This window comes from Gavialis gangeticus, unplaced genomic scaffold (assembly GCF_001723915.1).
Source record: "Gavialis gangeticus isolate Ggan-Ray unplaced genomic scaffold, GavGan_comp1, whole genome shotgun sequence".
In the NCBI taxonomy this organism is placed as follows: domain Eukaryota; kingdom Metazoa; phylum Chordata; order Crocodylia; family Gavialidae; genus Gavialis; species Gavialis gangeticus.
Window position 1 is genome coordinate 18,126,893 of NW_017729015.1, and position 15,259 is coordinate 18,142,151.

The following is a 15,259-nucleotide window of genomic DNA, read 5'->3' on the forward strand; positions in this document are numbered from 1 at the left end:
TTGTTTAGAAGAGATAGGAAGGGGAAAAAAGGTGGGTGGGAGGGAGGGCATAAGAGGGCAATTGTGTTGGGCTTAGGGTTATATCTGAGCTGCAGGACTCTGCTTTCCAGAGAGGCAGTTTCCTGCCAAAATGTCTGCAGTGAGATCGAGAATTCTTATCGCTGCCTGATTGTTTTTTGGGTCGGTTTTTTTTTTCCTCTTTTCATTTTTTTGTACCAAACATGTAAAATTGTGGGGATTTTTTCTTTCCTGGGGAAAAAAAATAAAGAATCTGGGTAAAGGCTGTCAGTGTGCCTGTCCGTTTTTTACCTTTCTTTACTTCCAGGGATCTGTCATGGTTTCTGAGAAGCAGGTTCCTGAAGCCACAGAAGGTCACAGGGAGTCAGGAGTTCTTTGTTCTGCTCCATGGAGAAGATCCCACACTGTTTTTTCTGGATCTCACTGCTGCAGTAATCATGTGCAGATTCTTTCCCAGCCCTGCCCTTGCAAAAGAGAGCTCCCTGCCTGCGAAACAGGAATTAGGGTCTACATAGTAGGTTAAGTGGCCTGTCCAAAGATGCAAAGTCTGAGCCAGGAATGAGGCCCAAGTCTTCCCCATCCTATTCAGCGCCTTTCCTGTGAGATCATCCACCACCTCCATCCTCACGTTTATACCCACATTTATTAATGCAGGTTCCATCTTCTGTAGCATCTACTCCTGAGGCCGCTGGAGTCTGCGTGTCAGGGCTGAGTGCCCTCCCAACTCTCCTCCTGCCCAGAAGGATGCCTAGCCCACCAAGATCTTTCTCATTAGAATTTAAAAGCTATCAAGGGCCTGTCCACTCTGCCTGGCAGGTCTGATAAGAATATAAGTTTTCCCCAGAGGCCTCTGTGGTCCCGTGCTCCATTCCAGAACTGGCTTAATTTTGGCACTGCCCTATTTAGATGCTTATGTGAAGCACCCTGGGCTGAAAGGTGTGAAAGACAAGATCTCTACTGTGGCCTACAAATTAAAACAACCAGGAAAGCTAGGAGTAGGAAAGGGAATAGCCCATAAAAGGACATTTTGAACAGCACTCAGAACATCCCCACTTTTCTAATAAACACCTGGGAACAAATACATCCATTTTGAGGTCAACAGAGTTTCATGAAGGTGACTCGATCCACACCTCAAAAGACTACTGCAGTCCCAGAGCCCAAACCCATACATACTGGGGCCATGATTTTGGTGACTTACCTGAGTCAAGTCTTTTTCAGTATAGTCTGCTCAAAACGGAGCAAGTTTTCTTAATTCACAGCAACTTCGGCCCTTTCTAGATGTGTGTTGTCTCAGACCACCCCTCACAGCTATTCACATGGCAGGGAATCTAATTTGAATACATATTTTTTCCTTCTTATATAAAAAAACGAGCAAGGACATTGTGTTGACACGTAGCCTTAATTACAGCCGGTCCAATCACAGAAGGATCTGCTTCCCTTGCACACGTTGCCAGACCCTGAGCTGCGCGGAAAACGTTGAGAAGGGACTTGGTGGAAGCAAGTTTTCAAAAGCAAGATCACTGCTTGTTTTCAGAAGTCAGGTCAGCAAATCTGCTCAGGCCTGGGAGACGTCTCTCTGAAGGTTATCAGGTCCCTCCATCAGACTCCGTACAAAAGCACATCTGCCTTCAGCATGCAGGGAAGCAAGCTCGGCTCAGTGCTCCTTGAAACAAGGCCAGGGAAACTTCTGGCTAGATGAGCTGCTCCCCTGCTGGGCCCCTCTGTGCAAAGGAAGCACCTTGGTCGGCGCTGCTCAGCAGGGAAGGAGCCCATCCCTCTTCCACCCCTGCCAGCGGCTGAGCACTCTGGATCCCTAGTTTGGAAAATGTTTCTCAGCTATGACTTTCTTCCAATGGAAAATCCCAGACAACTGCACCCAGCCATGTATCCTCCCCACAGAAAAACGTGGGACAGATACCAGAAGGCCATACCCTGGTGTTCACCACCTCCTGCTGCCTCCCCTGCCCTTGAGGGGCCTTCTCCCGCCCCCGTTGACCCACTGGATTCAAGCTCCTTATCCCTAGTTGCAGTTCCTCCAGGTCCTTCAATGTGTGATCTCACGATCAACGTCACCTCTAAGAAATGTTAATCACACAACTGGGCTAGCAAACCTGCCACCCCCCGGCCTGACGGCTGCCAGCAGCGACAGGGGATTTAGAGGGCACAGAAAGGAGCCGGGCCCAAAGCTAGGACAGAAACATCCCCTGGCAGGTCTGTCCAGCCCAGGCTGTGGCTGCCAGAAGGGGGCAGGGCAGTCCCAGAGCACCGCAGGAGGGAGAAACCCGAGGGGAGTCGATGCCACTGAAGCCCTCCCAAGGGCAGCCCACCCCACCACGCGGCCGCTTCCCACCAGCTGGCCGTAGAGGAGCCAAGCCACGCCCCCTCGCCGGCTCTCAACCACGCAGGCGCCGCCTGCTTCCCCTGGCGCAGGGTGATGACGCATGCGGAAGGACACGTCACTCTGCGGGACTCACAGGCCGCGGCGGAGCAGAAGGTACCGGCGGGGCCAGGTCGGGTTGGGTGGGGCTGGGGTCCCACCCCCTCCTTCGCCGTGTCTCGGGATCGTCTGTCCGCCCTTCTCCCCTGGGGGGACGGGGCCTGGCGGGCTGTGCCTCTGTCTTCCTGTCTGTGAAATGGGCTCAGGCAGTAGGTTTCCTTGGTAAAGGGGCTGGGGCTTGCCCCTCCCTTGGTTGGGAGAGTTTCAATTTCCTACGTGGGGAAGAGGAGGTCAGTCGGGATTTATTTGCTGCCTCTGGGAAGACCAGAGCCGGGGGGGTCAGGGCGTGGAAGGTGAACATGGCCCTAGCTGAGGCACGGAGCTGGCATGGGACTTGTAACGATGGAGCGGACATGTCCTTGGAGGAAATGGGGGGCGGCAGTCCCTATCGAGCGTGAGGGTGAGGGGCACGGCCTCTGGATCCACTTCCCTGGCCTCAAAAGCTGGAGGCTGCAAGTGGGAGTGGCGGAAAAAAAATGCCAGTCAGGCCCTGTTCACACTGCCCTGGGCAGGACACAGCTGGGGTCTGACCGCGTCCGAGGCCGTTCTCACACGCTCTCTGTGGGTGAAGAGCCAGCACTGTCTGTCTCTTCCACCAGTCCTGAATCTCTCGCAGGGTCTGGGTGCGGCTTCCCAGTGGCTGAACCTCTGCTGTCCTCCCCACAGAAGCCGTCTCCCGGCTGCTCTGCTCGTCCCTGGCTGAAGGTAAAATGTTCACCACCGCTGCTTGGGGGAAAGTCAGAGCCATCATTCAGCACAGTGCCGCATACGCAATAAATGGGCTTCGCATTCACCGAGCACCTCTGCTCTGTGCAAGTTAGCACTGGTGGCACAAAGGCTTCACATCCCTGCAGACTGGAGTCCCCCTCTCCTAGAAAATGGAAATGGCGCAGGCCTCAAAAGCAGCTGAGCCCATTTTGATAATAGGTAGCTGCTAATACAGGTGAAAGGGGAGTTCAGTCTCTAGGGCTGGGCGGTACTTGCCTTCTCCGTTGCCCAGTTACTGAAGAACATGGTGGGAGCTTTTGTGCTGTGAACGTTTATTCTCTGGGCTTTGTACTGAGACTCGCCAGCTAGTTCTGTGCAGGTGATCACATATGGCAATTACACCTTTTTGATCGTTCCCAGCCAGTACCAGACCTGGGCTCTTAAATGGTATCTTGAGAACCCTATAGCACACTTCTAAGCTTTCCAGCCCTTCTAGTTTGTAGACCGTAGAAGACCCACAGCTGCTCAATGGTCACATATTATGTATTAGTTTGCACCGACTTGAGAAGCAGCAGCAGAGATGAGAAAGCAAAAAATGTAGCTGAGAAGAGTTCAGAAGGCAAAAGAAAGGTTAGGAGAAACTGGCTCAGAGTCTCTTAGAGTTCATTTAGTGATTTTATGCTAGTTGGATCTTGTTTAAGACATGCACAGCATTAATAAGTGATTAGAAACTAGACATTTCCATCAGACAGCAACCAGAGTACACCCTATACCCACACAAGGCAGAGTCCATTATTATGAAATAATCTATGAAAAACATGTCTGTATTTGCTGGCCTTATTTACTAAGCTTATGGAGTTGAGCCAGGTAATGGAGTACAAAAATCCAAGTCCACCTCGGAATTCTTGCTTTTCAGCCTTGAACTCTGATTCTTACTGAATTGTGGGCCTGTAGGTGAACTGAAGTCAGTGGTTCTTTGAAACTTAGCCTTTGAAACCTAGGTAGGGAGTTCTTTTCCCTACCAGGCTGGCCACCTGTTAGAGGCTTTTAAGATTTTAGGGCTTGGAACATTTAAGACTTTTTTTTTTTTAAAGATATAATGGCTGTTTGTTATTTATTTAGGTTATGAGTGTTTGATTATTATTTTTAACTGTAGTTTGATATGTTGTATATGCCCTGTTTGGTCATGTATATAACTTCTGTATCTTAGTGCTAAGCTTGCTATTAGTATTTTCTTAAATTTACTTCTTGGAGTACTTGATTTTTGGTTTTTGGGGGGATTTTTTTTTGGGGTGGAACAGGCTTCTTGGACTTTTCTTGGTCACTAGAACACCTTTAGGGTAAATGGGTTGCGTGTTCTTTTTCTACTTGTAGTTATTACAAGTAAAATCTCTCATCTGGCTAACTAACTCTTATTTTCACAAGGTGACTGCTGCTTCAGGTTCAGACAGAATCTTCTGTATACTTTGCCATTCTTCTCATTTCCATCTCAAAGAAAAAATCTGTCCCTAAGACTATGTCGTGGATCAGGGAAGGAGAGCTGATCCTTGTAGAGAGGTTTTTTGCCAATATCATAAAGGTAAGGGGCAAATCTTAGCACTGTTTACGGTAATCAAGAATCTGCAGGTTGGCTTCTCAGCACTAGAGAACAGAACAAACACTGATTGCTGTTGTGCGAAAATGTTCTGTACAAGAATACGTATTAACACTGACACTGAATAAGATTTCAGGGATGGAAAACTCTCTCAGCTTGGGTCTTGCAAAGTAAGCAGGGTAGTAGGTGATGCATGCTAATGGCAAGCTGGGACTCCAGACTTCCAGTGTTTTGCAGCTCTTTCTGATCAACAAATAGTGGCATTTGAGAATCTCTTGTTATCCTGTACTCCTTTATTTTCACTTCACTTCTTTATTCTCATATAGCAGGCATTTAGCAGCTAACATCAGTGGATCTAGACGTACATCATTTGATTACATAAAAATAGTTGTTCAAATGTTAGAAAGTACTCCTATCTAGTGGTTTAGGAAAGAACTGAAGAAGGAATGGAAAAGAAGAGGCCAATCTGAACATAATTCTAAAATGTCACCTTATTCTAAAACAAAATATCATAAGGATGCCAGGAAAAAGCTGTCTGCTCTATGTTGTTGGTTTTGGGGTTTTTTAAAGTTAGTATTGAAACCTATGCTGTTCTCTCTGTACCCCAGAAATTGTTGCCTAGGCCTGGTGAAATTAAATAGAGAAAATACCAACCTTAAGGAAAGTTCTTATATATTTCTGTTTTAAATGTGTCGGGTCTATATAGCTTCCTGTAAACTCTGAAATACAAATGCTTATTGTGTCAGAAGCACAGAACTTTTAACAGTTTTTCTTTTTGCAAAGAGGTAATAATTCTAGTGTTGCTTTATATCCTAAATACATTTGGCTGTCTGTCAGGTAACAGGGTAAGGAAAAGCCAAAGTTGGCTCTTAGCAGATTCTCCTAATGCCTGAAGAAGAGTATTTGTGCCCGAAAGCTTGCAAAGAACTTTTTGCCAACTGTTTAGTTGGTCTAATAAAAGAGATCACATCTGCCCAAAGAACCTTGCCTGCCTATGTCCTTAGACAAACACAGTTACATCCAACAACCGTCTTAGCTGCTAACACTGAGTGCAACTGCTGTAGTGTTCTGTATGGAACCTAAACTAATTTAATGAATATTTATATATATACACTAATGTCTCTGCCCTTCTGACTTTTTCTCTTGTTACCTTTCCTGCCTGCTGTGCTTTCCATCCTCCATCTCTTTGCCACAAACACACACACTTCAGGGTGGAATCTGCCTAACGCATTTGCCTGCACAGAGCTGACCCTGCCGGGAACAGGTAGTTTAAGTAAACTAGTTTAAGCTAAGAAATTGGTTGTTAGCTTTCTGGTCTTTCTCCTTGTCATCTAGGCAGGTCCAATGCCCAGGCATATTGCTTTCATCATGGATGGCAATCGCCGTTATGCTCAGAAGTGCCACGTGCAGAGACAGCAGGGGCATTCGCATGGCTTCGACAAACTAGCAGAGGTGAGGAGAACGTTCTGCGCGGCAGCTTCTGGGTCAGAGAAGTTTGGATATTGAAGGCTGGGATAGAGTTTTCATCAGTGTATTCTCTCCAGGGGCATCAGCAGGATGGTGAAGATTATCTCCTTAATTGGAGCAGGGTCTTGTACACAGACCTTGAGGCTCTTGCATTCCCTTCTCAGACCTACAGCTCTCTACCCTATGGCTTTGGAAAAGTCATTTAATTTCCTAGTTACTCATCTGTAAAACAGAAATAACACCTGCCTTGCTGATCATAAGGCTTCTGTTGTTTGTAAAGCAACTAGAAGCTGTAATGAAATACGAAATATTATGTACCGTTTCCTTTACTCTAGAAGCAGAACTTTCCCAGGCTGAATGAGAGCTAGGTCTGTTCTGAGATTGAGGTTTGTGGTTTAGGGAGAGTAAACATGTGTTGAAACATGATGTTGCAGAATCAGACTGTGGGACTCATTGCCTGAAGACCTTATTGAGGCCAGGAACTTCACCATATTCCAAAGAGGATTTGGTTGACTCGGGAATCCTTTTTTGGATGAACATCTTTAACTCCTTGTTTCCATTTATTCTTAGCATGACCCAAAGTGACATTAACGTGTGTAAGGAGATGCGGTTCTGTGGTGTCCCTGGTGCTTTGAGTAACTCCTCTTTCCTCTTGCAGACACTGCGATGGTGCTGGCATCTGGGTATCCGGGAGGTCACTGTCTATGCGTTCAGCATTGAGAATTTTAAACGTACCAAGGAAGAGGTAGATGGACTGATGGAACTGGCAAGACAAAAATTCATTCGCCTGCTGGAAGAACGGTAAGATCCTCTCAAGCCTGTAAGAGGGTATAAAAATACTGGGCAATGGCAGTGAAAGGTACTAAAGGATTGTGGCGTTAAGTCAGTAAAAGCAGCTGTAAATATCTCCAACAAGAGACAACCCTGATTCATCGTGTATTTTCATAACCACAACAGAGGAGCATTTCAGTTGTCTGGTTTGTGACAATTTACTTTCCTTTATGCATCATAGGCTAGAAAAGTAAAAGCTCTAGCTTTTGTAGCCAAAGCAGTTTGCCAGAACTGTACAGATGGGATTGGAGTAACTGGGGTGGAAATACCATCGCTCGGGATCTGGTGCATAGGGGAAGCGGGAGAAAAACCTAATCAACCCTTCTGTTATTTCAGTCTAAGGTACTCTGAAGATCTGCATTGCATTGAATTCTAGCCAGTGTTGTCATTCTTCACTCAAGCTCAGGCTGGAACACTCCAGGGATAGTGGTTTTTCCATTCAGAACATCTGTAGTCACATTTGTTTCCCATCTGCATTTGACTTGTCTTCATTGACATTAATTTCTTCTCAGGCTGGAGACTAGGCTGCTATGTAGCTAGCCACTGCCAGTTCTGTTCTCCATGCTCTTAATTTTTTTCTTAATTAGTAAGATGGTGGGGAACTGTCAATCATGGCTGCCTTGTTTGGTTTTTTTTTTTAATGTCATATGCTGGGTTTCAGAGCTAGGTGAAAGTGCCTTGTCCTTCAGCTAAGATCCTTTTCTAGGTTCTCTTTGGACACTTACAGAATTGCTTCTGTTTGTCAAATTGGTATTGTTTCTTAATTTCATTTCAGAGGTGCCTGGAGCACTAGAAACAATTGCAATCTGGCCATCTATAAGCAGCTGCAGCAAGTGGCAGCAAAGCCCAAAGTATACCTGATGTTAATTTGGCCTGTGACATCATGACATTCTTCCTCTTAATAGATGTTACAAGTTTCAGGTGTAATTTGAAGGCAGTAGAGTTTCAGCCTGCCTCCCATTAAGATCTCTGCTGTTCTCCTTGCTCCTTGTGCTTAGGGACAACTTGAAGAAGCACGGTGTGTGTATCCGAGTCATTGGGGACCTGCCGCTTCTGCCACTGGATCTTCAGGCATTGATGGCCAAGGCTGTGTTGGCAACCAAGAACTACAACAAGTGAGTTGCAAACAACCGTAAGCAGTCCAGAGTTACTAAAATACTGTATCCACCCCTGGCCCTTGGCAGCTGAGATTTCCCTGGACACAGCACACTGTTCCTGTCTGCTTTTTCTTTACATCCTAGGAGTACACAATTATCTATGACAGTTTCTTCTCTCTGTTGCTTTCTCTCTGCTACCTGCAACGCATGGGCATGGCGACATAAGAGTTGTTGCTTTAAAACTGGAGTAGTTTCTGTCATCGTTAGAACAGTGGTATAAAATAAGATTCCTTCATGGTTCTTGGTTTTGCTTTTTCAGGTGTTTTGTGAATGTCTGCTTTGCATACACATCAAGACATGAGATCAGCAATGCAGTGAGAGAGATGGCCTGGGGTGTGGAACAAGGACTACTGGAGCCCAGGTGACTCGTGCTTTCCTAATGAGCTTCGTCTGCCCACTTTCTCCTCACAGCTTCTGACATTCCTGTACAATATCTCATGAGCAGGGTGGTATAAGAGCTCTTGCTTTAAAATTTGCAGTGGTTTCTGTCCTCATTTAAACAGTGGTATGAATAAAAGTGGGGAAGCACAACTGCTTTTAAGCAAAAGATTTTAAGGTGAAACATCCTACGCTTGATAGCAAAGAACACAGAAGCAAGATCTGTTAAACAGTAGTCACTCCTATCCCTCCACCAGTGCTAAACACAAAGTTGGGTGGGGCACAACCTGCAATTTAAAACGTGCTGGATGTGATTCTAAAACTGGTCCGTGGAGCACCCGCAAGAGCTGTGCAGAGAACTGGCTGGTCATACACTGGCTACCCAGCAGTGTACTTTATAAAAACACAATCCAAATTGTATTAAACATTTTCTTAACATTGAGACGGACTTTTTTCCCCCCTGCCCTCTTCAATCCATTCTGTTAATACCACAGACCCTAATTTCTTTCAGAGGCTTCCCTAGCCTATAGATGTGCCACCTTATCATTCATGGGGTGCATCCTCCCTCTGTCACTCAGGTCTGCAGCTGTAGGGTGCTTGTGGATACTTTGCCTCACCTGGATTCTTAGGTGGTAGCAGTGGTTAGAAGCACCTTTCACCAACCCCATCTGGTGGGAGGACTGCAACCCTTTATTTCAGATTTGGATCTCGTCACCACTATCCATGCTTTTCTAACCTCAAGACTAGATTACTGCAGTGTGCTCCAGAGCTGCCCTCAATGACCATCTGGAAGCTGCAGCTGGTGCAGAATGTAGGAGCCCACCTTTTGACAAGGATGGGTTGCTGGGACCTCATCACTTCAGAATCATCTGCTTTTCAAGTTTTCTTAGCAAAAATGCATGGGAGGTTGTTCTCAGCCATCGCTCCTTAGCTTTGGAACCCCTTCCCCCACCAGGGCCAGAGCCTGGACATCTTTCAGAAGCAGTATTAGCATGTGGGCAGGCCTTTAGCAGCTGGAGGTTAAGTCCCAGGGTATTGTCTGAGGAATTGTTTTATCTGTTTTAGCTGGTTTTTATGACTGTTTTCTATTGTAAGCTGTCCTGAGCCTTTTTGGGGGGGCAATGACTTGGAAATCAAACCAATAAATGACAAGTAGAGTTGTGAAGGAGACAGTCTTGCCATGTGGGTGCCCTCAAGTAGCTGAAACCTGTTTTAAATTTGTAACATCTGAGGCTTTACTTTGCTTGGCCAAGCTAAAAGTACACCCAACCAGGAACACTAAGGCAGTCCCCTATTTTATTGGTATGTATGACTCCATAAAAGACTAGTTGTTACAGATGTATTTGGTTAAAGAGTAAGTGCCATTTCAAAGCGACAGTAGGCGCACAGTGGCTTGATTTGGTATGTAGCTGACTGACCAGACTGAAGTGGTACAATAAGGGATAATTCTTTGCACATCTTATCCAGAACTGTCACTTTTTTACTTCCATTGGCCTTGAGGATGGTGCACATACCATTCGCTAGTTCCAGGGGTTCACCAGCAACCAAATGTCCCTATGATGATATGCCTTTTGCTGGCCCCAAGTGCTATAATAATGAGTTTGGCTTAGAGGTCTGGGTAGGAATTAAACCAGAGTGCCATGTCTGAATTGCATTTGTGTTTATGGCTTCCAATCTGCATTTGCAGCAGGCTTCTCTGTAGCCAGCTATGAAGTCAAACCACAAACGTACTGTGGAGATGGCTCCATCCAGGGTGGAGAAGGGAGTTTCAAAGTGTGTGCCGCTGCTGTCTGCGCTATAAGTGGACATGTATAATGTTTGTTGACACAATTCTGGACTATTTTATAGAGCACATAGGAGATGGTTTTAGGGCCAGAACAGCATAGGCTCTACAGCTGATTGAATGATGTCATCTCATCAACTTGTGATTAATGGAATGTGTTTTGTCTGTTTTAGTGATGTCTCAGAGTCATTGCTTGATAAGTGTCTCTACACGAGCAACTCCCCTGACCCAGACCTCCTGATTCGAACCTCTGGGGAAGTCCGGCTTAGTGACTTCTTGCTCTGGCAGGTAGGTAATAGCTTTGTCTTATGCAAGCATAGAATATTTTCAGGCACAATGAAGTTCTTTTGGGCCTCGTGGCCTCCTTCAGAATATACTTGCGACTTGGTACATCTTGGTAATATATTGGATGGACTGTGGCTCCTGTGGTCCTTACTCTTGTAGTCTTTCCAGATTTCCTAACTTTCTTTCCCAAAATTGTGTCCAAGTGCGCAAATTATTGTTCTGAAAGCATTAAAATAGGAAAAAACAAACATAGTATGCTTCTCAATCTGATGAAGCAGCCAGTTCACACTTTTTTTTTTCTTCCCTTGCTCACATTCTCTCATTTATGTCATCAAAGGTTTTTTTTTGTTTTTTTTTTTTGGTTTTTTGTTTTTTTTAATGTTAGGTCCTGGTATTAATCAGTCAACAGCATTCCTTCAATAACATCCAGGGGTCACATGTGACATCTATCAGCTAGGAATATTTTGGAGGAAAACTTTTTAAAGGGACATTATTCATCTTTTATGAAACTAGATCATACACAGTAAGTCTCATGAGGTTTAATCTGATAAAGACCAGTTTCACATTTTTCTACTTACTAATATACTAGGGCAGTACTATAAAGTGTGGGCTGCAAACAGTGTAAAAGGATGTTGGACTCAAACTGCTTTCACTTGCATTTGTTACGTTTTTCTTCGGTCCAGATCATTTATAGTTTGTAAACATTAAAAGTCTCTGTTGTCAGCTGTGCAAACAGGTTTGTAGCTCTTCTCTAATAAATTGTGACTTGCTACTGGATTACTCTCCTTTCCCTTTCCAAAATTCTAGTTACTGCCCCAAAATATATTTCTGACAGGTACTTCTCTGCATGCAATTGTCATGTGTCTGCAGTAGTACAAGGAATTAGTTCAATCTCCTGCTTATGTTGGAGAATGGGGGAAATGGCCAAGAAATGGACCAGACATTCTGGAGAAGCTACCAAGTTGGGCTGAGGGCTTGTGTATGTTATTATCAGCATCTCCTGTACAGCTAGACAGCCCCAAAGCAGCAGTTATCCTGATGCTGGTGAAGCTTATTGTGCAGTGTCAGAAGGAAGTGTCTTTTAAAACATGTTTGTGTCGGTGCAACAAAAGGAAATATTTAAATGCTTAGGATTTGACATAGAGGTTAAAATCTTCAAAGAATTTATGGCCATTAGGGTGATCTGGAGAAATAAGCCTCATCCATATTTTGCAGAAAACATGGCAGAGAGTTTAAACAACATTAGAGTTGATGACAAAACCAAGGTTTAACCTGAGCTCCTGGTTCCCAGGTCCGTTATACTACCACTGTATCGGGACTTTCATATTCAATATACAGAATAAATGATGAATGGATAGCTAGAAATATCACAAAACATCTTGTGAAAAATGACCCTGGTGTAGAGTCTGTCATATTTTCCAAATGCAGCCTTCAGGAGTCTGGTGCTGCTACAGGTTTTCCTGTGTAGCTGTTACCTTAGAATAGTCCAGAGACAAACTAGATAACATTGAGTCTAACCCTACCTGTGTGTGTCTTGGTAGCAATGGAGAATTCTTGAAATCTCAAAACTGGAAACAAAATTGTATTGACTCTGATTTCCCTGGCTATTTTGGTTTGAATTTAACTAGGGTCCAATAAACCCCTGCTTGGGCAGGTCCAGCCTAGATTATGACTGCAGAGCCACATCTTGGTATCTGTTTCTTCCCTAGGTTATTAAATTTTTGGTAATCTTGCTTTCTGCAGGCAACCCATTCATGCCTGGCATTTCAGCCAGTATTGTGGCCAGAATATACCTTCTGGAGCTTGTTTGAGGCTATCCTTCAGTTCCAGATGAACTACAGTGCCTTAAAGGTAAGTGCACTAGAGAGAAAGTCGTATAGACAACACATGTTGTCTATACAACTGCCCAGTAACATGCTAGAAGCCAGTTGTGCATGGCTCATTTTAATGTTCCCAACCATACTTTATAATTGTGTTTGCATAAACCAGTGTTGCATCTAGTTGGAGATCCTGTTTTGATGATGGATCATACTGGAAGTGTCATAGTAGGGCAGGTAAAGTACTCCATGCCAGTAACCCTTTGGTGGTCATGTCAATTTTGGCAGAATGTTTTGCAAAACAGTGCCTAGCCAACATCATGACAACTGAGCGCATTTGATTTAATGCGCATTAAATCTAGTACCTCCATTGTGAGTACTAGGAAAATGTGCATTGGTCTGTCTTAATGCACATTTAACTAAAGAGCACTTTTTTTTAGTGATGCTTTAATGTGTGTTAAAATGCGTATGTAGATACGCCCAAAGTTGAAGCAATGCTGGTTTGGCTTGATTCAGTTCTATTTGTATGACAAAAAAATAAGTCTGGAGAGCTGAGGAACTGCCCCATTCAGGTCATTAGCATGTTCAATCTGAAGTGCAATAAGATCTTCAAATGCAGTTTGGTAAAAAGATCAGCAACTGAATTGTTAACAAAAATGTTCCTCAACTTTGGGATTTTGGATAGCACTTGACTGTTCCATCTTCTTCCATAATAATTAGAAAGTGAAAAGTCTCTGTAATGCATTGATAGAATTTGAGTTGAGATAAGATTTGGTGATGGAAAATGCATAAGTAACTAAAACAAAATTTCCTAATCCCTGAGTTGGTGGTATGATAGTATTTGATTACAATGTTTCTTAGTCTAGCTAAAATGGCACCTGCTTATAATTAACCCTATCATCATGGTTTTAATCACATATATTTCCAGTTTTCTTGAAGCATTTTTATCCAGGCCCTTTTCAGTTACTTGGAATGCTAAAAAATATGCCAAGTAGATCCATGTCAACTAGTTGTCTTCCTGCCTTCAGGTGTGTGGGGGAGGGGGATTTCCCACAATGTTAATAGCTGTCAAGTATGGATTAGTAAAACAGTGAAATTTGCCTGCAGCTTGAAGCTAGTGGTTAACACCTTTAATTTGTTAGACCTGGGCATATTAAGACTAAGGTACTGTGCAGCAATTGGAAGTCAGCAAGGGAGTTTCTGCTGAAGTGTGTTAGATTCTGTCCAAAGCCTGTGTGGATTTCTCCTTGGATTTACTTGATTTGTGTCCTTATGTGTTGTTAACAAATATTGTCTTTGTCAGGAAAAGATCCCTAGTTAAAATCAACTACTGCATCTGCATTAAGCTTTGCAAGAACTCCACCTTCCCCAGTTGATAGCACCATCACTTGTTCTAATTTCCATTGTCTTTGCTATTGCCTTAATAACCAAGGTTATTTAACAGCTGCTCTTAATATTGGGTTAATGTCCTGTACCGTTATGTAAAACTAATTCAGTTTTCAAGGCCAGCTTTCTCTACACAAGGCATCCGGGGCTGCACATATAGCTGGGTGTGAAGACAAGTCAGGCATGGGAACACATCATTATAAAGGAACTACTGATCTTGGGAAGGAGCTGAATTCGTGGAGTCCCTTACCACAGAAAGTGTCCAGATGCTTTGCAGAGATGGAGGCTTGCCAGTGGGGATGTAATAGTGTTTGGTGGCTTGCCTTAACCCACAAGGCAGGAGTTATATATTGTGGTCTAGTCAGAAGTCTACTTTGGGAAGAAGGTTTCTGCATTTTAGAGGGCTGTAATTGGAGACTGTGGAAGCATGGAGGAGCTGGTGGAATTGAAGATTTTACAGCTAGCAGAAGGGGGATGTATATTCAGGGCACTTTTTTCTTTAGATGTATTCTTCTTTTCTCTCTTCTTTCCCCTCTGCCTCTGCTAGGACCCAGCTACTTTACTTTGTCATTTGCCCTTCCAGTATTGTAGAGCCTGGAGTGGTCTAATCCTAGGTGGTGAAGTATGAGGCTTTAGAGTACCCCATTGATTGCACTATGAATCATAGGGCTGGAAGGGACCCCAAAGGATCATTGGGTCCAGACCCCGGCATGAGCAGGAAAGACATCTGGGGTCAGACGACCCCAGCCAGCTGTCCATCCAGTCTTCTCTTGAAGACCTCTAGGGTAGATGATTGCACCACCTCTGAGGGGAGCTTGTTCTGTAGTCTGGACACCCTAGCTGTAAAGAAGTTTTTCCTAATGTTCAGCCTGAAACTATCTTCCAGGAGTGTGTGGCCATTGTTTCTAGTTTTCCCCCAGGGCGCCCTGATGTACACTTCTGATATAGCGGTAAGCTGCAATCAGGTCCCCTCTCAGCCTTCTTTTCTTTAGGCTGAAGAGCCTGAGATCCCTCAGCCTCTCCTCGTATGGCTTGCCATGCAAGTCCCTGATCATGTGGGTGGCCCTTCTCTGGACCCTCTCAAGCTTTAGCGCATTCTTGTTGAAGTGTGGCCCACAGAACTGGACAGAATACTCCAGCTGCACCAATGTTGAATAAAGTAGGAGAATCGCTTCTTTGGATTTACTGGAGATGCATCGATTGATGCATGCCAGAGATTTATTGGCCCTAGCGGCTACTGTATGAGCCAGCTCATACTCATGCTGGGGTCTGTTGTTACCATCACATCCCTTTCATTTGTAGTGCTGGTCAGGTTAGTGATGCCCAGCCTGTAGGTGT

General features: G+C 44.5%; 1 protein-coding gene across 3 annotated transcripts in view; it reads left to right on the plus strand.

Annotated features, from left to right (window-relative positions):
• The first annotated feature begins 2,454 nt into the window (after positions 1-2,454).
• Positions 2,455-15,259, plus strand: part of DHDDS (dehydrodolichyl diphosphate synthase subunit) — a 17,697-nt gene continuing 4,892 nt past the window's right edge. Inside the window, exons 1-8 of one of the 3 annotated variants that reach the window (XM_019512472.1) lie at positions 2,455-2,512; positions 4,649-4,802; positions 6,153-6,269; positions 6,943-7,085; positions 8,114-8,230; positions 8,532-8,633; positions 10,607-10,721; positions 12,462-12,569. In XM_019512472.1, coding sequence (XP_019368017.1) covers positions 4,740-4,802; positions 6,153-6,269; positions 6,943-7,085; positions 8,114-8,230; positions 8,532-8,633; positions 10,607-10,721; positions 12,462-12,569 — 765 coding nt within the window. In that variant the 5' untranslated portion in view covers positions 2,455-2,512; positions 4,649-4,739. Of the gene's footprint in view, positions 2,513-3,198; positions 3,221-4,202; positions 4,225-4,648; positions 4,803-6,152; positions 6,270-6,942; positions 7,086-8,113; positions 8,231-8,531; positions 8,634-10,606; positions 10,722-12,461; positions 12,570-15,259 lie in introns of those variants that run through there. The other 2 variants (XM_019512473.1, XM_019512474.1) reach the window with 2 other exon arrangements.